This window comes from Haliaeetus albicilla, chromosome 14, assembly GCF_947461875.1.
Source record: "Haliaeetus albicilla chromosome 14, bHalAlb1.1, whole genome shotgun sequence".
Taxonomy (NCBI): domain Eukaryota; kingdom Metazoa; phylum Chordata; class Aves; order Accipitriformes; family Accipitridae; genus Haliaeetus; species Haliaeetus albicilla.
Window position 1 is genome coordinate 20,670,799 of NC_091496.1, and position 26,971 is coordinate 20,697,769.

The following is a 26,971-nucleotide window of genomic DNA, read 5'->3' on the forward strand; positions in this document are numbered from 1 at the left end:
CCGCCGCTCGGAACGGCGCCGCCCCCCGCGCCCGGCGCCTGCGCACCGCGCCCCGTGGCGGCCGAGCCGGGGCAGCCTGCTCAGCGCCGCGGCGGCGGCGGCGGCCGGAGACAAAGCGCCCGGCTAATGAATGGGACGGTCCCGCCCGGCCCTTCCTTTTAACTCCTTCGGGCCCGGCCGGGCGGCGGCGGCGACCTCCGGCTTCCCCTGCGGCGACCGCCCGGAGAGGTGAGTGGCACCGTTCCGGCACCGGGAGGGGGCCGGGCAGGGCAGGGCGGTCCGGCTCGCCCTCCCCCGGCCCCTGCCGCCGGCCCCCCCCCCCCCCCCCGTCCCCCGCCGCCGGGTTTTGCCTCAGCGGCGCCGGTGCCTGCGCGGCCGCCGGGGCCCCGCGCCCCGGGCCCGGCGGCGCCCCGTCCCGCCTGGGAGCGCCCGCAGGACAGCGCCGCCAGGCCGGGGAGGGGGCGTGCGGCGGCGGGGCGGCGCAGGAAGCCGGGGACTAGGCCCGCGGTGCTGGCTCCATTGTTTGCGAGGCCCCGGGAGGGGGCCCGGCCGGCCCGGCGGGCGGGGGTCGCCGGTTCCCGGGGGGCGGGGGGGGTCGGCGCTGGCCCGGATCGCCCGGCAGGCTCCGTCCTCGCCCCGGCCGGGGAGGGGTGCCCGCCGCCGGCCGCGCCCCGAGCCCGCCCGGCATTGTGCGCGGCGCGGGCCGGGCCGGCGGGACCCGCCGGGGCTCCGCGCCCGCTCCCACCTGGCGGGGCCGCGGCTGCGGGAGGCCGCGGGAGCCGGGCCCGCGGGGGGAGCGGTGGCCATGTGGCCGCTGCCATCCCGAGCTAAGATGGCCCGGGCAGCCCCGGCGGCGGAGAGCCCGCCGCCCCCCGCCGCGGGCGGCCGCGGCTCGGCGCAGGGTGCGCGGCGCGGGCTGGGGCTGCGCGGGGACCGGCGGGCGGGCGGGCTCCGCCGGCACTGGGTCGCTAGCCGGGCGCCGGCGCCGAAAAGCCCAGGAGATCCTGGGAAGCGTTCCCTCCCCCCGAGAACGCGGGACACGAGGGGGGCAGGCGCCCGCCAGCGGCTTCGGCCGCGGCGTAAACACTGCATCTCTTCCTGTGTGGGGCGAAGTTCCCAGCCCCGTCCCTCTTGGGCAGAGCCGCTCAAGCGGGCTGCGTGTGGAGAAAGGGCAGGATTGAACTTTCACGTACTGCTGCTCGCGTCTTCTACTTGGGACGCGGCAATTTTGCTTAAACGTCTCTTCTGTAACTTCTAGATCTACACCGAGACAGCTGCTGGGGGTAGAGACTGGCTGCGTTACAATGCTTACTGGATTTCAGAGGGTGACTGATACGCTTGAAGTTGCCTGCTGCACATGCAGTCTACTAATAGTATAAAAACATTAAGCAATGCAATGAAAGGTAAAAGGCCTCTTTTGCGTTAACAGGGACTCTAATTGTCGTCGCTAAGTTTACTAGCGTTTGGCTTTGCAGTGTAGAAAAAAGTCCTTTTTCCCTAACCCTTTCGCCCTGGTGCTTATGTGTTAGAAGCAGTTGTGTCTTGTTTCTGGGGGGTGTCTTTGAGAGATTTCAATAATTCAGCATGAGCTGTCGTGCTGTGCCTACAATGCCAAGCAGAGCAAGTCTTTCAAGCCACCACAACATGAACATACTTCTCGGGCTTTCCTTATGTGTTGTTGTCTGTGTGGCCCGCTCTGTATGTGCATGTGTTTTGCTTTTCAAGACAGTGAGTGCGGTTCTTCTAAAGGTTATCTTCAGTAATGGAACGTTTCACTTAAAGCACAGATGTGCACCCTCGGGAGGATGTTCACAGAGTACATCCTGGGGGTAATGAAGGCTGGAAGACCTTATCAACTATCCCCGAAATACCACGCTGCTACTGGAAAGCCTATATTTGTACAAATACTGGGCAGGGGCATTCTAGTTATTATTTACTATGGAGATTGGTTTTGTGGAGAAAAAAAATCTCACATCTCTTTACTGTACATTAAAAGCAGCAGAAATTCTTTTGTGCAGTCTTAGAAATTTGAATGCTGTCTGCTGGTATAAGACCAACGGGCAAGGTGCTGGAAGTTTTTATACGGTTGGGTGTTTATCTTTTGATACTTACAGTGTTGCTAGTATCTTCCAGCTTTAACAGATGTTGAGGAATTTATTCCATAGAAGTTCTCCAGAGCAAACAAATGTAAGAATTGATTGAGAATAAGTAAAATGAAAGTAAAATGAAATATCTAAATTAAGCATCTCAGTGAAAAGATTTCTAAACATTTGTACTGTAGAATAACTGTAACTCTTTTACTGTTACTCTGTATAAAGCAAAATTGTGACAGGTACAGCATCCTCAATGATAATGTGAAAGGCAAAGTGTATAACAGCGGAAAGCTAGACCGGTGATGAGCTTAGAGTAATGCTTACTGCCTTTCTGTTACCTTGTCTGCTACAGCCTCTCTCTGGCATTTCCACCTCTTCTGGCTCTTTTTAAACCTAGACTGCAAACGTTCTGAGCAAGAACTGTGTTTACAGAACAGCTAGTGTCATGGGGTCATGGGTGGTTAGTGCAGAGGGGGTCTACTTCAGTACACATAATACATCACTAAGGCTTATAACAGGTCCTTTGGAAGTACAGGAGGGCAACTCAATTTCACACATTTAAAATTGTCTGTCCACATAAATATCCTCCTATCAAAGACTCTTAAGAACTAGGTCTTACTGAAGGAAGTCCTGGCAAACTCTTAGGTCATAGGGAATAGTTGCTGGTTTATGTGGCCTTTGAGCCTGTTGTATCTTTTTATTCCTCCCCTTTTTCATGGAATATGTTTTCTTCTAGCTTTCCAGAACCCTGAATACGGTAACTTCTTAAGAGATTTTTTTTGTGGCTCTGAGAAAGTTTGACTTAAGGAATGCAGATGTTTTGGGCCATATCTCCCAACACCTTGCTGCATTTTACCACCATTCACAGTGAAGACTCTGTGAGAGGATTTTGCAAATGCTGTCTTTTGAGGCTTGCTTTTAATTTATAGGAGCTCTCATTTTCAAAATGAGCATATTGTACTCTGGGGTTGCCACTGTAATGTACAATTTAAAAAAAATCTGCTTTATGCAAATGGGTGTGATTATACATCTATATTAGCTTAGGTTTAGCTAGAAAAAAAGTATTATTGATGGTTTAGTTGGGGATTTTGCACAGTGTAGACCATAGTGTTCAACTCATCATCATGACTGACTTTTTTTTTTTTTCCTTAAGTAGGGACAGTCTAAGTATTTTCCTAGTATTGACACGAATTAGTGTAATTTACATAATGTTATATGTTCTAATACACACTTTCAAAAAAGGCTTCACAAAAAGGTGTTCTCTTGCGTGCTGCAAACATGCATTGTTTTCTGTACAATTTTGGCTGTTTATTTTGCATTTGCTACTGGCATCATCAATATATGTCAGTTCACAACTATGGGATTGTTTAATTTCAACCAACTAGTGAAAAAGTTGAGTAGTTTCTGTGGCCTAAAGATAACTTTCAAATGAAATCTAGAGTTTAAAGCGCACACAACAAGAACAACAACTAAAGCTTTTATTCTTTTTTTTTCCCCAAAGTGGAGGAACTTCTATCCTAAATTATGTAGTGTGATACATAGTTCAGCCATGGTACTATTGTTTTGTTTTTTGATTTTTTTTCTTTTTTTTCTTTTTTTTTTTTTTGTGATAAGACAGAGCATAATATGATGGTCTGTTAAAGCAACAACAGGGAAATAGCTTGATTTTTAAGGTCCTTATTTTCATTCAAGTGTCACAATTCAGAACAAATTGTGACTTTTTGATATTGAACAGCATGCTGGAAAGCGAAGTATCAGTCTTTCCTATAACCTGTGTAAGACTGGTTTTCAGTGGATGTTGACATACGAAATATTACGGTATTACCATAATCTTTATTTAAGCTTGCAGCCTATGTGCTGTGTTTAGCTATTACTGCACACTTGCCTCCCTTCCAGCTCTCAACTCTTTCCCTTCCCCCTTTGCTTTGTAGTGACATGTAGGGTTGGACAGTCCCTCTTTGAAGGTGTAGAGGGTTACTAGTTCACTGTTATAGCTGTCTGAAAGCTTGTTGGATTTTTTTTTTTTGAATCATGTCTGCTAGTTTACATTCTCTAGTGTCATACAGATATATTTTTCCTTTGGTGTGGTAGAGTAATTTTTGCATCAAGTGCTCAGATTTTCAGTACCTTTAACACAAAAGCCAGTTCTGGATTTCAGTAGTGAATAGCTTGAAAATTATGGCTGAAAATAGGCTTGGTTTAACAGCTGAATGTATTTTAGCAATACTCTTTTGCAATTCTTCACAAAATGTATGGAAAAAGGTATTTAAAATTAATAATGTATTTGTCTCATATGACAGTGATTAATGAATTCATACCAGTTTTGCCCCAAATAGGTTAATTTAATTAGCATTTCAATAACTCTGCTGCTTACCTGTTGCTGTAATTCTGTATGCTACTTTCTGAATCAGTGTTTGCCTCTAAAGAAAATAAGCTCAGATCCAGCTAAAATGACTTTTTCTTTGTTATTCTTCTCACTAAAATAAACAATCAAGAAAACCCAAACATTAATTTGAATTGAATGAAATGTTTGGCCCGGCTTGAGACTATTTTATAGTCATCTTTAACAAATAAAAGAATGGGAAAATGGGAATGAAAGGGTTGTGGGGTTTTGGTATTGTTTTTTAAAGACATCAGGGAGGATAAAGATGCATTATTTGTACTCTATCTTGCCTGTAGTCTGGCTCTGGCACTTGCAAGGAATGTGGGAGAGCCAGGTTTGCTTCCCTGCTTTGCCTGAGGAGCTGAATCCACATCTCGGCAGAGTTCCCCAACTGCTTCTGCTGAGCACCCTGTGTTGGGTGGGTCTGTGTCTCCTTGGCTGACACCTTCCTCTTTGTATACATTATTTAAATGTTCACTGTAGTAGGGACAGCTGAAGTTTCTCATCTTAACAGTCAAATTAGCCAGCCGCACAGCTCTGGAGATGTTTTCACTTGCTTAAGAGGGAGTAGGGAAGTATTTTTAAGTGAAAATGTCAGTAAAAGAAATAATACAATTCATTCCATAACACACAGTAAGCCAGCAATTGGGACTTTCCACCCTCTGAGAGGTGTTCTCCATCTCAAGAGAAAAAAAAAAAAAGTGTGTGTGTGTGTATATATATATATATATATATATATATCAATCACCATCTTACTGAATAAGAGCAGTAAGCCCTGACTGGTGGGGAGAATGCTTTGCTAATTTAACCCATTGATGCTTGATCCATATGAAGCTCAGAAAAGAGGACAAAGCACCATCCTGGCCACTAAGCGCTGCAGAGTCCAGTGTTTTCTGCATTCAGATTTGGAGTCAGTTTACTTTCCGGATTTTCTAAGATGGCAGAAAGATTTCTTGGTTGGTTGGGTGTTTTTTTTTTTTTTAGTGTACTGGGGCAGTGAAACAGCTCGGGCCTCTGCACAATGACACTCATGTCTGTATAATGGTCAGTGGGACTGAAGTTGCAAAACTCCAAAAATGTGTCCTGTGATACACTGTTTCGGTCTGTTTTGTTGCTAAGTCAAAATATCTGACTTAATATGCTCCACTTGCAATCATTCCTTTCTCATATGTGGGGGATGATAATCTTGTGTTGATCCTGTCCTATTGCATGTTGATTAATACACGTGCTAGGTGCAGTGTGTAAACAGTGTGCTTAGCTCCCGGAGAGAAGGCGTAACAAGCCGCCAGATGAATCCTGTAGCGCATTGAAAGGTGTCGGCAAGCTCCTTTGAAATCTTGCATGTGGTATAGACTTGGTTTCATTCATCATGAGATGTAGTCATCCCTAAGCATAAAAAAAATGGAGCAGCACCAAGACAAGTACAAGAATTTGACTTTTAAATCATTTTAGTACTCATTTGGGAGGAGGGGAGGGGGCATTGTCACATCCCAGGACGACCCAGGTTTGCCGATTCCCAGGTCAGGATTCAGGTGAAACGACACCAGGGATCCTTAAAGTCAACTTTTATTCGCTCACCGCAAGAACTGGCGTGAAACTACGTCAGTGAATACGTGTATAACACGTGCTAACCATGCGTCCCCAAACCTATAGCGCAGGCCTCGCTTATTTGGGGATCGGTTGAGGGAAGACCATAAGGAGATCCCTCCCGTTGGGTCAGGAGGTTCAGAGCAGACCCCCTTGCTTTCTAGACCCCTTCTCAGAGAGGAGCCCGGGGGCGGCTGGATCCGCTCCTCGTCCCCGACTTGGTCAAGGGTTTACGCCTAAAGGGATGAGGTGTAGGGAGTACAGGAAAAAAAACCAAACAAAAACCAAACCGGAGAGAGAGAGGAGAGACAGGTGTCGCCGCTCCCGGGTCCGGCGTTGGTCCGGTTCCGGTGGGCTTGCGCGCGCGCGGGGCGTCAGTTGGTGCCCTTTTATCACCTGGCCCCGAACTCATTAGGCTAATGAGGTGTCGCGCGGGGTTTGTGCTTCCGGAACCTTCGGGAAAGGGGTGGGCGGGCCTGGGGAGCGTCGTTTGGGAGCGACTTCTCCCTCCCTGGCGGCGTGAGGGTGCTTTGACCTTTGGCCATATATGGTGAGCTGCCCCGCTCAGCCTATCGGAGCAGGGAGCTGCGCCCCCTCCGGCCCGCCCTCCGCCGCCTGTAGCCAACCGGCTCCTCACCTGCGGTGGGCGGGCCCCTTGTGGGGCAGAGCGCGCCCTCGGGCAGAGCGCGCCCCGCCGCCACGCTGGAGGCCTTGCCTCTTCCAGCCCCTCACAGGCATATTTTGATTTTTCTGCTGTGGAGCGCTAGAGTTGAAAATGTCTAATTTTTCTTGAGGATTATGAGGGCTAGGGATTTTGGAAAAAAGCGAGAGCAGTCATGTAAGTGCAACTCCTGGAGCTGTCGCCTAAAGAGAAACTTGAACATCCCATGACTTGCCACTGTGGCAGTTAACATGACTAAAAAAATTTATTAAAAGGAATTACTTTCTTCTTTTTCTTAGATACAATCATCATCATTAAGTTTGAGTAGCCAGTTTTTAACCTCAAATGAAGCCGCCTGCGTGCAGCGGAACAGATGTGTAAGTGTGTGTGTTTGTTTTTCTTGTTTTTCTCAATAAACTAGTGGGCAGCTTCTTTGTTTTGGGTCTTGTATCATTGCTGTTGTTATTAATTTAGAGTAAGCCAATGGATAAAGGTAATGAATAATTCTGTGCCTGTGCATTGACTTGTATGGAGCTTAGTAATTTAGCAGGAGGTTTGTGTGAGTGCCTGAGACTTGAAAATTAAGTTTGGAAGCCTGGATATCTTTACAGTGTTAGACTACTAGTAACTAGTTTATGATTTTTGGGGCACCTCTTACTCTGTGGTAACAGCTGGCATATATACATCCTTACCCTGCAGTCTACCTCTTAAAAAAGGGGAAGTAACTTAACTGCTACATTCATCCTATCCTCAAATTACACGCATCTTAATTCAGATTTTGATGTCCTCACTGATAAAGTAAATTTTAATATTTTCTTCCAGGGTTTTTGTCTGAAACTTTTTTTTCTTTATATATTCAGTTGGGCTGTTGACTACAGATTTTTTGGAAGCCTGAGATTCCTGACTAAGATGCAATAGAAAAAAATTGTTTGTATGCAGATCAGCATTTATATGTAAATTAACAATAAATGTTATTCTTGTATAGTGTTCAGAGCTTTCTGTTTATTTTTTTTTCTTAGCCCCTTGCCCCAAATAAAATAGCTCAACTTTTAAGCTGCTTGTATTATTGGTTAACATGCATCTTAACAACAGATGGACAAAATGGTTAAGATAGGTAAAATGTTGAGCTAGGAAGTCTTGGCAGGGTCATAGAATCATAGTATAGTTTGGGTTGAAAGGGACCTTTAAAGGTCATCTAGTCCAACTCCCCTGCGATGGGGGACATCTTCAACTAGATCAGGTTGCTCAGAGCCCTGTCCAACCTGACCTTGAATGTTTCCAGGGATGGGGCATCTACCACCTCTCTGGCCAACCCGTTCCAGTGTTTCACCACCCTCGTTGTAAAAAATCGCTTCCTTATATCTAGTCTGAATCTACCCTCTTTTAGTTTAAAACCATTACCCCTTGTCCTATTGCAAGAGGCTCTGCTAAAAAGCCTGTCCCCATTTTTCTTATAAGCCCCCTTTCTTACAAGTACTGAAAGGCTGCTATAAGGTCTCCCTGGAGCCTTCTCTTCTCCAGGCTGAACAACCCCAATCTCTCAGCCTTTACTCATAAAGACTCTGGCCTCTGTAGGAAAAGAAAAATAAAAACATGATTCAGTTTCATTTATTGAAGGAAAGTTTTCCTAGGTGACACATAAAAAAGGTATGGGGGATTTTGTTACATACTAAATCTGCTTGTGGATCATTCCTCATCAGAGTCTAAGCAAAAATGGAACTGCTAGTGATTTCCAAGTCCATAGCGTAGCCAAAGAGCAGGTAAGAGTAGTCGTTGCTTACAGCAGCCTTTTGAGTCAGTTCTAGACCACTCTGAAGAAATCTGATAAAAGGGACAATGTTGCTTTTGCCAGAATATCTGGAAATTCACTTTCATGTATTTAATGCTAAATTCTTCTATTTCAGGATCACTGTATGCTTTGCACCGTTTCATTACATGATGTCAAGCATTGTAGCATTTTATAGTTCTACCTAAAGTGCCTTTCTAATGTGGCTCTCAAGGTTAAAAGCCTTCAATGAAAATACCCACTTTAGTACTAAATGAGTGTCTAGTCTTAGTATCTTCAAGAACTATTGTGTGAATTATAATCCCAGATGAAATAACTGTTGACTGCAAGTTTAGTTGTTCTGATAGATAATAAAATCTGTAAGTAGTTAGTCTTAAAGACATTAAATGCCAATACGAGCTCCAACAGGAAAGTATATACATTTTATCAGCTGTTTTTTGTCATATTCATGTGCTTCATTGAAATTCAAGTTGTAAACACTCTGGAATAGAGCTTAGATAATTTTGGTAAGCCTAAAAAAATGCATTTATAGAGCATATTTTGAGTTCCTTGCAACAACTTTCTTTAAGTATTTTGTTAAGGTTTTATAGAACACAGTAATTTTTACATGTTTATTTTGGGAAATACGAAATGTGAGGTATATCTTTTAAGTGATCTCGTACTACTTCCTGCTGGGGTTCTTTTCCTTCATGGCATGGTAGTTGAAGACTGACTTTGTTTTTCCTCTGTGTTTCAGCATATCGATATGCAACATGTGATGTATTCACCAGTACAGATTGCACCATGCAGCGTATTATGAACAAGTTACTGCATATTAGCCCCTGGAGTTGAGTAGTGCAGCCCAGAGAGCTAGCATTTTTCAAATGTGCCTTCTGTCTATGATGCTTTCTTCATTTGTGATTAAGAAGGCACTCTTTTGGTAGAATGGGTACTTACATAGAGCTGGAGTCTCCTGAGAACAAGGATAGGAATATTCTGCTGTCCAGATGTTATCTTGTCTTAAAATTTTGAATTTTGGTAGATCAGAAATGTTACAGGTATACACCCTTTAGTATCCACTGTAAGAATTGAAGACTTCCAGTGCATATGCTATGCAGCAGCTTTTATGTGCAGTTTAGATCGTTGAAGAAAATTAGCTCCTGATTAAAGGGATCTAGTAGTGTCAGATGTGCCATGAGGAGGTGGGAGAGGAAAGAGCAGTGTGGAAACTGCTGCTGCCTGTTTATAACTCCCACCCAACTACTGCCTCCCAGCTCTTGAGAGCTTTTCTTATTTAAGATTCAGGACCGCAAATCCTTGCTAAAATGTGGCATTGATAACAGCAATCATATAATATTTTCTATTTTTACTCTGTGGTTCCCCTTCTTTCTTCTGCATTAAAGGTGGGAACATGATATGCTGATAACTGTGGGAGCATATCTACAGACGGGAAAAAAACCAACAAAAAGACAACAGGGTAGTACTTCTTACATGAGAGGTTTTCACTCGTTGCGACTTGCTTTAGTAGCCGCTGAAATAGGAAGAGTGGGTCAGCTTTCAGGGAACCGAACAGTGTGCAGACCATGCTGTTGGCAGCATCTTTGCTTTTGACAGTGGGAAACGGGAGGAATTGAGGTTCCATTCTTCTTTTCCTTTCCTACTGATTTTGTCTTCTGTGTCTTACTGTGCTGTGGGGAGACCATAATCCATTTATGACAGGAAATACAATATTGCTCATGAAGAACAGGGAGATTCCTGATCCTTTTCCTTTCTCTAAATGTTTTCATTTATTTCCCTTTTCTGTACCTCACAAAATATTAGGTTTATTAAAATAATTATTATGTCTTCTGTGTAATAATAGAAATCAAGCAAATGGGAACAGCAAGGGCTATCCTTTACCTGCTCTGGTACTGAAATTGTCATGGATCCTGCTCTGAATAAAACACCTGTGTAACTTTCTTCTGTAAAACTTATTTAAATTACAGGTTGCATTAAATGAATTAAAGCTCATGAACTGCACTGGTTAGAATAAGTACTACAAAAAGCTTTATTCTTAATTAAAATTCTTGTATTTTTTGTTAGCTCCTCCAGCAAAACCTTATTTGCTCAAATTAAAATTGTGTCTATGGCAGTAGGATGGCTGTCCTATAAACCATTTCTTGTGGGAGAAGAATACTGAGCTATTTGTCTGCCACGGACAGCAGTGTCTCTTTGGATTTCCTGCTAATGCTCAATGTGGTGCTAGTGGAAACAATGTTGGCTTTCCTGGCTTGGTTGTCAGTGTCAGCTGGGTCTTTGCTGCAAAGTCTCACCTTGCCTTGAAGAAGGCAAAGAGAATATGTCCATAAAAGAGGTTAAGAGGGAGAAGGCCCCTTGTCAGGGAGGCTAGGGACAGGCTGGTTGACAAGTGAATAGGGAGATCGGTAAGCTCATTTCTTTCTCCCTTTCCCCCATTTTATGAATAGGTATGTTTGTTTTCAGAGGGACAGAGTTGAGGTCATTGTAAACTGGGATATCAGGTAAAAATGTCATATGCTACTGATGAACGTACAATTTACTTAGAAAATACTGAATGACAAAAAATACTCGAAAGGGGCATAAGAAGTTCACTGTTATCATGGACATGATTGGTTATGCCTGCATGCGATAAGGAAGCTTGGCTTTAAAGTTACCTGGTTGTTTTTGTAGCAGTTCTTGTGCTTGTTGGCAAGATGAAACTGAGTATTTCTGAACTCTATAAAAATTATCTTGGATGGTATTGTGAATATTAATTTTCTGTTATATTTAGTATATTTAATAAAGAGATGGTCTTTTCCTTGCTTCAAGTAAAATCTAGCCAGATTTCCTCATATTATTGCATGAGGAAGAAAAAAAGATACCTGGTACAGAGAAGAAACAGATTTCTTTGGAGAATCATTTGCAATTGAGTGTATTTTCTGACTTGAAATAAAGTTTTGTGACAAAAGAATGATTAAGCTTAGCTGTAAAAAATCCCTACGAAGTATTCAGACTACTGTTTATCCTTTTGAAAATATTTTTTGTCTTTTCAGGGACTACGAACTGCATTTTCTTTCTAACCTGCCTTTGTGTGTACAAGCATTCCAGGATACAAATGTATAATACAAGCATAGTGCTCTGTCATATTACACATACATGAATACAATACGTGTAAATAATGGAAAACCTCTCCATAGCACAAGTGAAACTATCTGAGGACATGTAACTAACTGGCATCAATATGAACACAGAATTGGATTAATGGGTAGCTATGAAGGGTTTTTAAAACAGACCTCTTCAGACCTGATCTGGTTAGTGTCAGAATAGACACTAACATATGATAGTCTTAGCAGTTCAACAGATATTGTTCAATTTTTTTATTTTAGAAAAATTAGAGTTCAAACAGTTTAATATAATATTACATTCTGTAAAGGACCCTGCTAACATTTTGTGAGGTTTTTCTTCACTTTATACTTATGTGTATGTTTTCAGCAAGAGTTCCAACAAGACTTACTGTACACTCCTAACCACTTTTTCATTCATCATCCTGCCTATTTAGGTTTGTAACCCTCAGCTTTCTCCTTTGCAGGTGTCTTATTTTTAACTGTTTGAAATTATCCTTAAATTGCTTAAGGTTTCACTCTTACTGAGTTTAAAGATAGACATCTTAAAAAAAAAAAAAAAAAAAAGTGTATTTTCTACTATATTGCAAGCTAGGAAGGTGGACTAGTCAGGAGAAGAATCTCCTGTCCTAATCTTTTCGCATTTATTTTGTCACCTGTGGACTGCACGGAGGAGGAAGAGAAGAGTGTAATGGGCTAAGCAGAGGAATTGATCACATGGGGAAAAGTATCAGAGGAGCCTCGCTTTGAATTTTCTGATGCTTTTCTGAAAGCAGGATGCTGTTCTCTAGCAACATGGAGTAAATGCTTCATCTTTTGTCTTTCATTCTTTTGGAACTTAGCAGTTGGTACTGTGTCTTTGGTTGTGTGTTGTTTCCTGTTTCATGATAATACTGATGCATCTTCCCTGCCCTGTTCTTATTTTTATCATCTTCTCCATTTTACCCTCATGTTGTGTTACAGTAACCTTCATTAATTGCCCCTTCTCTCAGCCCCAAATTGTACCACATGAGATACTAAAAGCAGTTTTGTCCTGCACTAAAAATGCTCTAAGTTGAACAATACATGCTTCAGCTGTTTAAAAAAAAATCTAAATATTTTTCTTAAGAAACCACCTTATCTCTTGTAACATTAAGAATTGCCCCATTTTATTAGTGTATGTCAAAATTTGCAAGTGATAAAAATATCAAAATAAGAGTATAATCTGTAGCTTTCACTTGGAGCAACATTGAACTGATGCATAAGATTTAGGAAAATCCTGCTTAAATTTTAATGAAATTATTGCATAAAACACCAGCATTTTAACAAATGACAGGCAGATCTGACATTTGGTAGGTATGAACAATAGCAGAGAAACATATCTTGCAAGTATTGCTTCAGTAGTATCATACCAGATAATGAGAAAGAACACTTCAACACTTAAGAGACAGTTTGGATCCTAGACAAATGTTGACATAATTTACTTACCGTGACAGATCCACTTTTTATAAGCGATCTCTTGGTAAAAGCTGGGACAGAAATGATTAGCATGTGTACAGCCTGCTTTTTTTTCCTCCTTTCTTATAGTGTGCTGCTATGGGAAGTTAGCAAAGGACGTGTGAAGGAAGATCGCCCCGTTTGAGATCTGATGGTATTTTTAGTGCACTAAGAAAAAAAAAATAGCAACTATTAAAGGCTTATCAGGTGGTTGTAGGTGTGAGTAGTGTTACTATTTGTGGTGATACATAGTATTATGTATGGTGGTACATACAACACTGACACTAATTTTTTTATGTAAAACTTGGGAGTAACATTGTTTTGGCTGAAGTGATTTTTTTTTTATTGTTGTTTTAGCTTTGCATTTTTATTTTAACATGAATGCTGTTTGAAATCATGTGGAATGGAGATTTCTGTGCTATGGGCTTTATAGTGTTTAACAGTACTGCTTAAACCTAGGTAGTGGAGCATGATGCTTCAAACATATATATGCTTAATAAATTGTCAAATAAATGATGAAGACTGATTTCTCCAGAAATAAGCTTGAGTTTTGACTCTCTACCCTATATCAGATGCTTGCTTTATTCTTAAACATGCTGAGCACTCAGCCTGTATCATTGAGGTCTGATGAAACATTTGAGTACTGAGCATATTTAGCAAATCCGGTTGGGCGCTAAACAGGGATGCCAGAACTAAATGTCAGCCAGATGTGAATAATAAGCATGCTAACACAAACATCCTTATTTATATCAGACTTCAAAAATAATGAATATGAAATGTATAATATTTAAAAAACATTATCTCAATCTTTTTAAGAAGTTTTATGATTGAGGATATACTGGTGTAAGAACTGAATTAAGAACCAGATCCTGTTTTTTTTTAAAAAATTAATTTTTAAAATGAAATCATACTTCATTTCTGCTTTGTGTATTTTTCAAAGTGCTGCTTTTTTTTTTTTTTAAATGATGCTAATCTGGAAATTGTACCGTTTCTCTTCAGTTTTGCCATTGTCATGAATTATTTTCACTCCTTTTATACATCAGTGGAAGAGGCAGTGTAGTTTTGTGCAAGGGGAGCTGGTGTGCTCACTTTCTTCCATGCACCATGATGCAGATGATATAAGGTTTGAGATGGAGATATTTGTACAAAGCTGGGGCTTTTAGTTCTTGAACCTTTCCTGAGGTTTCAGGAAATATCTGAAAATGATCAGTAAGCAGAGTCCCATAGAGTTTTTGATGTTTACAGCAGCAAGAGGAGAAAACAGATGTACAAAATAAACCAGCTTTTGAAAGAGTAAGAGACTGAGTTTGAGGAGTTGGTGTTTGTGCAATGTTAGGTGTTTTCTGTGTGCTGGTTAGATTTTAACTCGACACTGTCCCTTTAGCAATAGTCTAAGACTAAAACTGTTGCTTCTGAGTTGTGCTGTTGATTGTTATCTTCTTGCATTATTGTTAATTTAGTGGTGGCGGTGAAAATAGAAGACAGAGACAAGAGTCCAGAGACCACTAAACCAAAGAAATATTAACTTGGCACTAGTAGGTCTATTTTACTGCTTAATATAAAATAGTCCATGTTCACAGTAAAACTATTTGATGTTTCTGGAGATGGGAGGCAAGAAAGGGGGGAATATTTACATTTACCTGGTAGTGTTTTTGACTTTTCAGTCTCTACTTTAGCTAAATTCCTGCATATTTAATTAGGTTTGAGTACCCAGTGTCTAATGATGATAGTTATGGCTATAATACTCAGCTCTCCACACCTTGGTTTTTCTCTGTCTGGAATGACTGATTTAGGCCCCAGCTTGCACCAAGCACTGAGTTTTTCAGCAACGTGAAGAGGCATGAATGATCTTTACACTTGGATAAATTGGAGGTCTCTGTGTCATGTCCTGACAAGTAGCATGAGCACACTGGGGAGCTCACATACCTTTCTTGGAGGGCTCTCATTCTATCTGCCTTGTCTCCCAAGCCTCTGAGCATGTACCTTTGTCCCATTGCTTTCCAAAGCATGTTTTCGTTTCCTTCCTTATGCGTTACTCTGGACATGTTATTTTCTCTTTGTAATTTTTCCCAGCTTCTCTTCAGGGATGAGGGAGTTGAGGGCATCAGCTGCCCTGGCAGGATGCTGCCCTGTTTCTTCCAGCAGCTGAAGCCCAGCAGTCACAGTATCCTCGGGAGCTGCCTGGTTCCTGCCTCTCAGCCTGTTACAGCTCCTGCCCGTGGTGTCCTGCTTGGCTGGCCACACATCCACGAAATGCTCCAGCCTTAGAGGGAATAATCCCCCTCCCTTTTTTTTTTTTTTTTTTTTCCCTTCCCACCACCAGCCCTAGTCTGAGAGCTGTATCAGTCTTTTCTTGTTTACACAAACATATAAAACTGTACATGAATGTTCTCTATGTGTAAACTAGGATTTTTCTAAATGTTTGTCTCACTCCAAAATGGAACTTTAAAAATAATTATAAAAGCTTTTTTTCATTCTGCAAGTTTTTCAGGAGTACTTGGGGAGCCTTCAGGAGAGTGAGACCTTGATGGATAAGCCTGGTAGTAAGATGACCCTGTAAAACTCATGGCAGAATAGATGGAATAAAAACAAAAGATGAAAGATAAAATATTACAGCCCTCCTAATTGGGAGGGAGTCACGGAGGGAGAAGTTCAGACTTCTGCAAGACCAATAGCTTGTGACAGAACAAGAGCTAAACCTAGATATTATTTCTCAGCCAATGTTCAAAAATGTTGTATTTTTGTTACTTCCATATATCACTTTTTTTAAGATATAAGTAGGAAAAAAAGCATAGTAAATAGTTGAAATTTTAAATAAAAATACTTCCAGTTTCTAACACCAGGGGTTTTCTATCTAGTAAAAGAGAGCACTTATACAAGTAGTAGTTTCTATCTTTTTTTTTTTCTTTCCTTTTTCTGTATATGCCCTTTTGGGTTTTTTTTAATTGACTTAGATATGATTTTGGTTATGATGTTTCCCCTTCCATTAACAAAGGCTTCTCAGATTTTTTTGTTTGTTTGTTACATATTTTAAGTACACAGATTCCTATAAACTTCAACTTTTTCATATAAGATTAATAAAAATGTTTAATGTTACTTGTCCTAACTGTTATATTCTGTTCCAGTATTCAGTTAGGGTGAAGACTATTCCTGTCCACAAGGAGCAATGTACAGTATTGGTGGTGCTGTTTCCACACTTTACTCTTTCGTGTCCAGATGGAGCATTTGGGGTTGCGGGCATGAGAGGTTATTTTGCAAGTCGGAGGGAATACCTTTGTAAAACCACAACAGTTATCGTTTAATGCAAGATCTGCCTTTTGGGTGACTGGAGAAGTAATGGAATAGTAAAAGTGGCTTTACCTTCCTTTTTTCTTCTCTCCCAACAGTCCTCTGGAAATCATACCTCCCATGAGGTCTAAACCAGCTTGTTTCTTTTAAGCTTAACTTTCTGTACTTTGATGCCAATTACACTGTTGCATCCACTAGTTCATGCTTGTACTTCTGTGTGGATCCCTGTGAGCTTCAGTGAGACTTGAGCATAGGACCCACCTTGCTTCAGAGTGTGACTAACATGCTAATTTTGCAGTCTCTTCTAATACCACATTTTAATTGCTCAGTGTCTTGCAGACTTCTGCAGCTCTTAATGGGTGAGCTATCACTCATATTTTGTCATAGGAAATTCCTGTAGAAAAAATGTTACTGTTCAAAGCAGTAAGGTTCATCTGGCCTATAAATTTATAAAAATGTTCTGCTTATGTGTTACAAGTTTTTGGATGTGTTTTGTTTTCAGGTTTTTTGGAGGTGTGGGGTTTTGTGGGTTTTTTTGTTTGGTTGGTTTTTTATTTGGTTTTTTTTAGCAAATATTACTTAATTAGCATAGTACCTGCCATTGAAGTAGAAGCTAAAAATAATTTCTTAAAATGTCTCCTCCTTATTGCTTGTATTCTTGCTTTTAGGGATTTTTTTTTTTTACCTGATGTTCTTAATGATGCCTGTACATTTCCAAAAATATAGAAGATCAGCACTATTTATTCCAAAACTGACACTCATTTGTGCAAATTGTTACTTAATGTGCTTTTATGTACCTTCTATGCTCAAAATCTGTCACTGCTTTTGATTTTTTTTTCAAACTAGTACAATAGTTTTGCTTTCACTTTGTCTCCACATTTTGCATGTTTCTTGAAACAACTCCTCTTGCATTTTGCATGCGTGTGTGTCTGTATTTACACTATATGTACTTGTATAATAATCATTTGAAGTTTTTGTTTTAAATTACTTTCTCTAGACCATTATTTGCGCTAGGATTCTGCAACATAATCAAGTCCATGATTACTGTCTGACTACTCAATATAAAATTGTTTAAAGCTTGCAGGCCACTATCTGCCTTACAAACAAATAATCTGCTCATGGTTCAGTGTTCTTGCATACTTTTCATACTTCTGTGTCTGTTAATCCCAAGACACCAGAGTTTCTTTTTTTTTTTACCCTCTTCCTTCAGCAGTGATTTCTTCTGGCCATGGCAGTCTGCTGTGGCACTCTTTGGATCAGTGACATTCTCCTGACATTTCTTGTCAACCACCATACGCTTTCAGTAATCCCATTTTGAATGGAAAATCCTATAAAATGTTTGTGCAAGCTTCTTGCCACAGCAAACCACTGACTGTCTACAGCTGCTCAGGAGCTAACAGTCTAGAGTAGTACATTTGAGTAGATAATTGTTCTCTAGTTCCATTTACTTTCTTTGAAGATTTTTGTTGCAAGGTGACTCTTAATTCTCTTTGTTTTGCTGCTTGTCTGTATCTAATTGAGGAGATTTCAAAGGCATAAATCATTTTAATTTTGAGCTGACTGCCTGTAGCCTTTTGTACCTTTTAAAAACATTTTCCTTCTCCTTGAATAGCCTGTTTGTTTAGCAGCAGTCCTTAACTTAAAGTAGCTTGTGTCCAAGGGTAACTAAGCTATGTAAAGGTGGTCATAATGAAATTCATACTTCATTCTAGGTTACTATAACATTTAAAAATAGGATAGAGTGTTTTGTTTGTTTTTAAAACAGATTGACTCTTCCACAGAGCTGGCATGGTAGGGGGAGATGAAAAACATACCTACCTTTCTAACACTGAGCATTTTGGGAACTCTATTCTAAAGAAAATTGTATTGGACCCTCCAGGGTGTTTGAAGGGAGGGAGCTTGACTTAATTTTACAGTATGATGTAGTAGTACTCAAAGCAATAGAGATCTTCCTTAGACGTTTGAAAGAAAATGGAAAAAAAATACATGCAGAATCCTCTAAGGGGCATCCAGCTTTGGGGATTTCCCGGGAAGTGATCAAGCACCCCTGACAAGTCTCCTCTAAGAATCTCAGCTATTCTGCATTCCTAGAAGGCAGCAACAATGCCCAGAAAAATATGTACTATGTAGCCAGAGACCTGTAACAGCCATAAAGTGGCCAAGATATAATTAATGGTTTTTTGTCTTAAACTCATCCATAAGTACACTAATGTAGTGTAGCTGGCCACAGTATATAAGTGCTTCGTAACACTGCTAATAGCATAACTCTCCTAACAGCATGAAAGCATTTTATATCACAGCTAAGCATAAGTATAGAAGTAATACATAGCTGCAAAGGGAGACCTATGTTTAATTGCACAAACGGGACAGAAAAACATGTGAATCAACAATTCAAGTAGTAGAATCTGCAAGCAAAAACGAAGTATACAGAATAAGCAAGAAAGACTTGCGGTGGAACAAGAACAGTTTCTGGTCCTAAACAAAAGAAGGTAAATAATGTCAGGAGCAGATGAGATTGCTTCCCACACCCTTTTTTGGTGGAAGAGATTATAAGCATTAAAAACACCCATCAACAGCAAGGAGAGATAGGGAAGAAAGAAGTTTACCACTGCCGTTCCTGCTTCAGAGTCCAAACAGCAGTCTCATCTTTTCACCTCAACTTCAGCAACTAAGACCGTCAAGGACCATAGCCATCAGTATTTAACTACATGGCATCAGCTCAGTGGTATTGTGTACTCAAAACTAATTTAGGATAAGATGGTTAGGGCCTAACTGTTTGAATATGTGGTGATAATGGCTGATAATGATTAAGTATTTAACCATTGGTAATGTGTATTGTTAACGAATGTCAATCTAGTTAAGTTTGGTTATGAAGTTTGCAACTGGTCTCATTTATCAGGTTTCCAGATCTTCCCATCACAGCTACCTTATGCTTAGCTGTGTTAAGCAGTAACTGCTTATCAAGACAGGGACAAGCGAAGCATCTCCGTGGATTTTTCTGTTCAAAGCCTAGAATTGTTTTGGCATAGTTAAGAAATTACAGGAATTGCAGGCTAGAGGTGTGCACACCTTCATCAGAACTTGATGCCAATGGATGCATGTGTGTATTTTGTGCGAATCTAGCTAGGAATCTGTAATGTGCTTACTGTAACTTGGCACTTGCATGCATAATTTATGTTCTGTAAGCTCTGCCTGGAGTCACTTGCTTGTGAGCCTTTCTATTGTGATCCTAAGTCACAACAGTTTATTATATATTCTTGCTTTTACTCTTTGAAGTACAGGCTTCAAATTCACAGATTAGATCAAAATAAAGATTAAAAAAAATCCTCTTAGATTAATTTCTATTAAAAATGTTGACTATCTTATGCTCTCTCTTGTCCCAGATGCACATGATTCTATGTCCTCAATATGTGTGTGATCACTGACTTGTGTTTCATTTAGTTTTATACTGAGTGATGTAAATTTAGTCTCTGCTGCCAGAGTTGTTCTTAGATGTGATTTCACAACCTGTGGAAAGTACTGTGTAATGTGTTAAATTTCTTTTTCTTCAAGTCTCTCCCTTCATTAGAACTGACATTCTGCATGCTCAACCCTCATATCTTTTGGTGTCCAAAAAGATTTTTTTTTTTTTTTTTTTCCTGAGGAGAGAGAAAGGCAGAGCACAAATACTAAAGCTTTCATAGAAAGAAAACCAGAGTTACTGCCTTCCTCTTTGCAAGTTCTGACTGCTCTATCTCCCTTTTCTTAAAATAGCTGCAATAAGCTGATTGCCCCTCCTTTTCCCTGCCCCTTCCCCTGCACTGGAAAAGAAAGTAAGTTTTCACCACGATAGGCTTTCCAGAAATCTGAAATCAACAGAAAATAAGTGTTATTGATGTCTCTTGTAAACAGGCCTCAGAGAAATATTAATTAAAATAGGTCACAAAGCTAATATGACATTGGTCTTTGTACGGGGCGGGGGAAATGGCTGCGTGAGTACAACCTAGCCTTTTTTTGTGTGTCTTGTAGCTATGGCTAATTTCGCCTTTTGTCTGCTGAAATCCTTCTTGTGTTTGAGTAACACCTGAAAATTGTGTGAGAAGTTTCTAAAATAACTGCTTCAAATTTGTGTTTTGTCTTCAGCTGGGGAGAGGGAGTCCCATAAAATCCTGCTTGCACAAATCAGAGTGCATAGCATAGCATCACCTGTGTGGTCAAAAAAATGTTTGTTATCTTGAATTACAAGTACCAATAACTACAGTAATGACACAAGAGAATAAATGAGGAAGGGTTTGGCAAAATTTAGAATTCTGATAAAACTGTAGTAAAAAATAATTAAAAAACAAAAAAAGTGGCTGACAAATGCAGACAGTTTCTTCAGGTTTGTGTGGGGCCAGTGGGGGGTTCTGGTTTTTGAGCCTGTTGTTGCCCAGTGATTTTTATGCAGCTATACATCAAAAACCTACTCTTTGTACTGGAATTGTTGGTGGGGGAAATCTTTATCCATGAGAGAAATAAGCTATCTCGGTGTAAATGGGCTTTCTAGTATAACCCTTGGGTATGTGAGGAACTTGAGTTGGCAGTGCTGCAATAGGCAGCAGTGTATGCAACTGTATGTATCTTTGCTTCTGAGTGATGTTATGCTTTTGGGTGATCTCAGTGTATATATGGCATTTGCATAGCTCATTTCAGTTTTTAATCGTGGAACTCTAAAAGTAGCTTGTTTCTATAGTATGGTGTTGTCTGGGAGTGTTAGGGCATGAATATAACCATGTGAAACTATGGTCAGAGAAAGAGAGATTAGTATGACAACACTGGACACCCTTACAGAGGTTTCTTGTAAAATGTTGTATTTTTAAACACTGCTGTCAGTAATGAAGGGCTCACAGGTACAGGAGTGTAAGTTAACATTTGTTTTTAAGTACATATTTCTGTGCTAACATGATTAAATTTGTCTTATATATCTGTAGATATAGACACATACATAGTAATGTCTGTATATATATGTGTGTATGTATGATTATGTAGTGGTTGAATTAGGATGTAGGGTAAGGCATACATATGTCCAAGCAAATACAGAAGTGATGCCTGGACACTAGATTTTGTCAAAGCTGAACCAGAGCTGCATGTATAGACATGTATTTGCCCACAATAAATGTATTGAGTAAATGTTGTTTTTTTTTTCTTTTATTAAATAGTACACTGAATTGTTTTTATCTCAAAGGAGAAAAAAAAATGACAGAACCTTAAGTGTGTGTTTTCAGTTCACCTTTACTGTAGTTATTTAAAGTGTGTTAGTCAACTTTGTCTTCTGGTTTTTTTTATTTCTAGATGGTGCAAAAGAATCACAGTTGTCCAATCAAGATGAACAGAATGGCTTCCTTCAACAAGAAAATAGAACATTCATTTTTTAGAAATATGTCTACAACATGAAACATTTAACAGTAGCTGTCTTTGAGAACATTCATCTATGACCTGAAATGTCCTGATCCTGGGGAAAAAATGAGATTCCATTAATTAAGTCTATAATTTTTAAATGCATTTTTATGACTAATCATATTTGCTTAGGCACAACACAGATACAGAATTCGTAAACCAGAGGTTATTTTAACACATACGCACATTTGTGTTTGTGCATTCAGTATACAAGATAAATCATTTTAATCAAATTTTAAATAATCTTTTAAATTATCTATATTTATTAATAAATGAAGACTTGGCAAGAAGAATTTGTCATCCATGGACAAGAGTAAAGCAGGTTACCCCAGAATGGATGGTAATTTTGTATTGGGTAAAATCAATAACTTAAAAGTAGAGCAAGAGGAAGACAGCATTAACTGCACTCTAGAAAGAATGGATATAAAGACAGAACAAGATGATTTCAAACATGTGGACAGCAGTGATGAACAGGAAGACAAAGAAAAGAACTTCATTACCAATAACGCTGGAAAATATTTATCTACAGAAAATGAAGATGATTATGGATCTCTTTTTCCTCAGTATAGTAGTACGCTGTATGATGTAGCAATGGAAGCTGTGACGCAAAGCCTCCTTTCTAGCAGAAACATAAGCTCCAGAAAAAAGTCGCCTGCTTGGAACCATTTTTTTATATCTCCTAGAGATAGTACTAAAGCAATATGTATGTACTGTATGAAAGAATTTAGCAGGGGTAAAAATGAAAAGGACCTGAGTACAAGTTGTCTCATGAGACATGTGAGGAGAGCCCATCCCACTGTACTAATTCAAGAAAATGGAAGTATGCCAGGTATATCCTCCTTTTCTTCACCTACGTTATTACTGCCACCTCAGTCTGCAGATGTTGGAGATCTGAGTTCTATGTTATCCCCCATAAAACTGGTCAAGAAAATGGCTTCGAAAATACCGTCTCCAGATCGGATAATTGAGGAATCTGTTTCTATTGTTTCTTCTGAAGAAATATCAGATCTCTCAGTTTCTGAAAAGTGCAGCAAAGAAGAAGTCATGGTTGGGTCATCTCCACAGCTACCCAACAACCAGTATGATGACACTGTAGAGAATGTAGCAGAAAAAAATGTTGTAATTCCAAAGAGCACATCAGGTTCCAGAAGGAGATCTGCTGTCTGGAAACACTTTTATTTGTCACCTCTAGATAATTCTAAAGCTGTTTGCATCCACTGCATGAATGAATTCAGTAGAGGAAAAAATGGGAAAGACCTGGGAACGAGTTGTTTAATAAGACACATGTGGAGAGCCCATCGATCCATTGTCCTGCAAGAGAATGGGGGTGGTACCAGCATACCACCTCTCTACACTGCACCTCCAACTCTGTTGCCTTCTTTACTACCTTCAGATAGCGATCTGAATTCTATGTCATCCTCTCCTGGAAAACTAATGAAAGAATCAACTTCTGTTTCTTCTTCTCCAGACAGAATCTCTGAGGACATCCATACTAATCTCTCTTCTGGAGATGCTCTAGTGGAAGACTCAATGCTGTCATCTTCTGATGATATAGGTGAAGTCTCCTTTGTTTCGTCTCCTGAGAAACAGTGTGAGGGATTAGGTCCACTAATATTTGAACCTGCTGCTATATTTCAGCAAAATAAAAGAACTATGAAAAGGCTTAAATCAGAAGTTTGGCACCACTTTTCACTGTCACCTGCAGACAGTCTAAAAGCAGTATGTAGATACTGCAGTTGTATGATAAGTCGTGGTAAGAAGGGAGATGTGGGCACAAGCTGCTTGATGAGACATCTATATAGACGCCATCCCGACGTAATAGGAAACCAAAAGAGCTTTCTTGATGTGAGTTTGGCAAATTCTCCTTATGCCACTTTGGCTTCTGCAGAATGTTCATCCTCAAAGTTGACTGACTTGCCTACAATGGTTACACATGATAATCAAATTATATTTCCTGTTAATAGTAAGAAGACCTCAAAACTGTGGAATCACTTCTCAATTTGTTCTGCAGATTCAACAAAAGTAGTATGTATGCACTGTGGACGTACAATAAGTAGGGGGAAAAAGCCAACAAATCTAGGCACGAGTTGCCTTCTAAGACATTTGCAGCGGTTTCATAACAATGTGTTGAAAACTGATGTCTCAGAGACCGTATTACCCTCATCTACGGATAATCACATGCCACTGAGCACAGAATTACTAGGATCTTCAAATTTTGATGAAACCAATGACAAGTTTTGTGACTCTCACCCAGTTGCCAAAAAAATCACAAGTCTTGTAGCCGAAATGATTGCACTTGACCTTCAGCCATATTCTTTTGTAGACAACATTGGCTTTAACAGGCTGCTTGAATATTTGCAACCTCAGTATTCTTTACCTTCTCCATCTTACTTTTCTAGGACAGCAATTCCAGATATGTATGATAATGTAAAACAAATAATTATTTCACATCTTAAAGAGGCTGAAAGTGGAGTGATCCATTTTACGTCCGGAATATGGATGAGCAACCAAACACGAGAATATCTAACCCTGACAGCTCATTGGGTAACATTTGAGTCTTCATTTCGACCACAGTGTGAGGATTACCATTGTTCAGCACTATTAAATGTATCACAGATTGATTGCGACTACAATGGAATCAGTATTCAAAAGCAGTTAGAGTACTGGTGGGAAACATGGATTACTTCCATTGGCCTTCAGATTGGGATTACTGTTACTGATAATCAGAGTATAGAGAAAACTTTAAATGAAGGTGATCATTCAAGTGTACAATGTTTTAGTCATACTGTTAATATCATTGTAAATGAGGCTATCAAAAGCCAGAGAATGGTTCAGAATTTGCTTAGTATTGCAAGAAAGATCTGTGAACGCGTCCATCGGTCAGCAAAAGCAAAAGAGAAGTTAGCTGAGTTGCAAAAAGAGTATGAGTTGCCTCAGCATCAGCTAATACAAGATGTTCCATCAAAGTGGAATACATCATTTCATATGCTTGAACGTCTTATTGAACAGAAAAGAGCAATTGATGAAATGTCAATAGAGTGCAGCTTTCGGGAGCTAATAAGTTGTGATCAGTGGGAAGTCATGCAGTCGGTGTGTCATGCTCTCAAACCATTTGAAGCTGCGAGTAGGGAGATGAGTACGCACATGTCTACTCTAAGCCAAGTGATTCCAATGATTCATATACTTAACAGGAAAATAGAAATGCTATTTGAGGAAACAATGGGCATAGATACTATGCTGAAATCTTTAAAAGAAGCTATGGTGAGTAGATTGTCCTCCACACTTCATGATCCAAGGTACATTTTTGCTACACTTCTGGATCCCCGGTATAAAACATCCTTATTTACAGAAGAGGAGGCTGAACAATATAAACAAGACTTAATCAGGGAGCTGGAAATAATGAGTTCTACCTCAGATGATGATAAACCTGTTTCCAATGGATGTGATATAGGTTCACCATCTACAAATTCATATGGGGAAGATAATCTTTGGTCACTCATGGGTGACATGAAGAAAACAAAAGATCTGAAAGAGAGAGCAAAGTTACCAGAGGAAATGGTGCTTTCTTACTTGGAGGAAGAAGTGCTTGAGCATAACTGTGATCCTCTCACTTACTGGAACTTTAAGAAGTCATCTTGGCCAGTACTGTCAAAGTTGGCTGTCAGGTTCTTGGGTTGTCCACCAAGCATTGTTCCTTCAGAGAGATTGTTCAATACATCCAATGAAAGCAACAACTTTAGTCAGTCAAGGTTAATGATTGAACACTTTGAAAAGCTTATCTTTTTGAAAGTGAATCTTCCTTTAATATACTTCCAGTATTGAAACTAATGAACAAACTGCTAGACTAAATCTATTGTTGCTCACTGGATAACTATAACTTGGATTTTTAAATTGCTCCAGTAGGGGCCATGTATGACATCTAATCAGTGACTATAATTCCAAATTTTAGTTTCATTTTTTTCAGCTTTCAATATGTCTACATGTGCCTTATTCATAGTACTTCAGGCCAGATATTGTATATATGTTTTTTAAAAGTTCACACTAGAGATAGCCTGTCTTGTCAAATTATACAGAATTATGTAGGTTTTAATCCATAATTGTAAATGAACTTTAAAAAAGCTCAGTCATTTGTTTTAATAGAATGGCAAAAAAAAAAAAAAAGATGTAAACAGTTCTATTCTGTAGTTTTTTATTCAATTATTATGTAAAAACCATAAACCAGGTACTGTATTTTAGTTGAACATTGCTTTAATTGCAACAAAACAGCTTTTGTAGTTGTCAAAAGAAAGCTGTACATGAAAGATGGGGTTCAAACCATCTTTTTATCATGTGGTGTTTTTAACTGCAAGCCCTAAAGTACGTAAAGGATTAGGAAGAGTTACTGAGGAAGATGTGTTTACAGGAGACTATTGACTTAGTATCTGAAAATAAATCTTAAATTTGAGATGATACGGAATGTCAGTTATACAGCAATCGGTAGTAAAACTTCCCATTCTGGGTTCTCCTGTTCAGGTTTTACATTTTAACTGAACTACAGAAATATTCTGGGTATTTATAAAAGCTCTTGGAAGTCTTATCAAAGTTTGTGAATTAATGCTTGTTATTTAATGCCGTGTACAAAAAAAGGCAAGAAACTTACCATGAAAGACTCTAATGTCATTCTAAAGCTTTTTCTAATCTTTAGTGCATCGAAACTATAAGGTTCCCTATTGTAAAAATTGAGCCCTTACTCCTAATGTAATTTCAGTTGTGTAGAACAGCCTGTCTTAAAGCTCCTAGTACAGAAATAACTGATCTTCTGATTTTCAGTAATAGCCTTACGGATATGGTGCACTGCTTAGAATTTTATGTAGTAGGGTTGATTCTTAACTGTTGGTGTCCATCAGGCAAATGGGATATAGAGCCCTGAAAACTTCAAATAAGATGGAAAAAAATAGCCAGCGTTTTAATTTGAAAGGAATGTTCTCCATGGTTTAACTCTAGAAAGATTAATCTTCTCATTTCAGTTTTCATTGAATACTTTTTGGGAAACAAGTCATCATTTGCCTATGACCTTTTAGAAAAGTTGTAGCTTTGTTAAAATACTGTACCTATGCCTAATCTAATTTTGCATTTACTATGTTTTAGTGTATTTATAAATGGTGAACTCAGTTTCTGAAATTAAACATTTTATTTGCAATTTTC

The 26,971-nt window shown here is 39.8% G+C and overlaps 1 protein-coding gene across 9 annotated transcripts; it reads left to right on the forward strand.

The window, feature by feature from the left end:
- Window positions 1-35: 35 nt before the first annotated feature.
- ZBED4 (zinc finger BED-type containing 4) lies at window positions 36-26,971 on the forward strand. Of its 9 annotated transcripts, none has more exons than XR_011327769.1 (4): window positions 39-228; window positions 1,259-1,403; window positions 7,024-7,101; window positions 13,175-17,391. XR_011327769.1 is itself a non-coding variant. In XM_069801928.1 (4 exons), exon 4 carries the CDS (start codon window positions 22,091-22,093, stop codon window positions 25,607-25,609), a length of 3,519 nt encoding a protein of 1,172 aa, XP_069658029.1. In that variant the 5' UTR covers window positions 55-228; window positions 1,259-1,403; window positions 7,024-7,101; window positions 21,683-22,090; the 3' UTR covers window positions 25,610-26,971. The 9 variants fall into 9 exon arrangements, 4 of the variants coding, with proteins under 4 accessions (XP_069658029.1, XP_069658031.1, XP_069658030.1 ...); XR_011327768.1 differs by lacking the exon at window positions 13,175-17,391 and adding an exon at window positions 9,247-13,166; XR_011327766.1 differs by lacking the exon at window positions 13,175-17,391 and adding an exon at window positions 7,585-7,711 and having other exon boundaries at window positions 41-228.

Bases quoted from the DNA above. Each gene is read 5' to 3' on its own strand.
- ZBED4 (XM_069801928.1), top strand. From the start codon at position 22,091: ATGGACAAGAGTAAAGCAGGTTACCCCAGAATGGATGGTAATTTTGTA.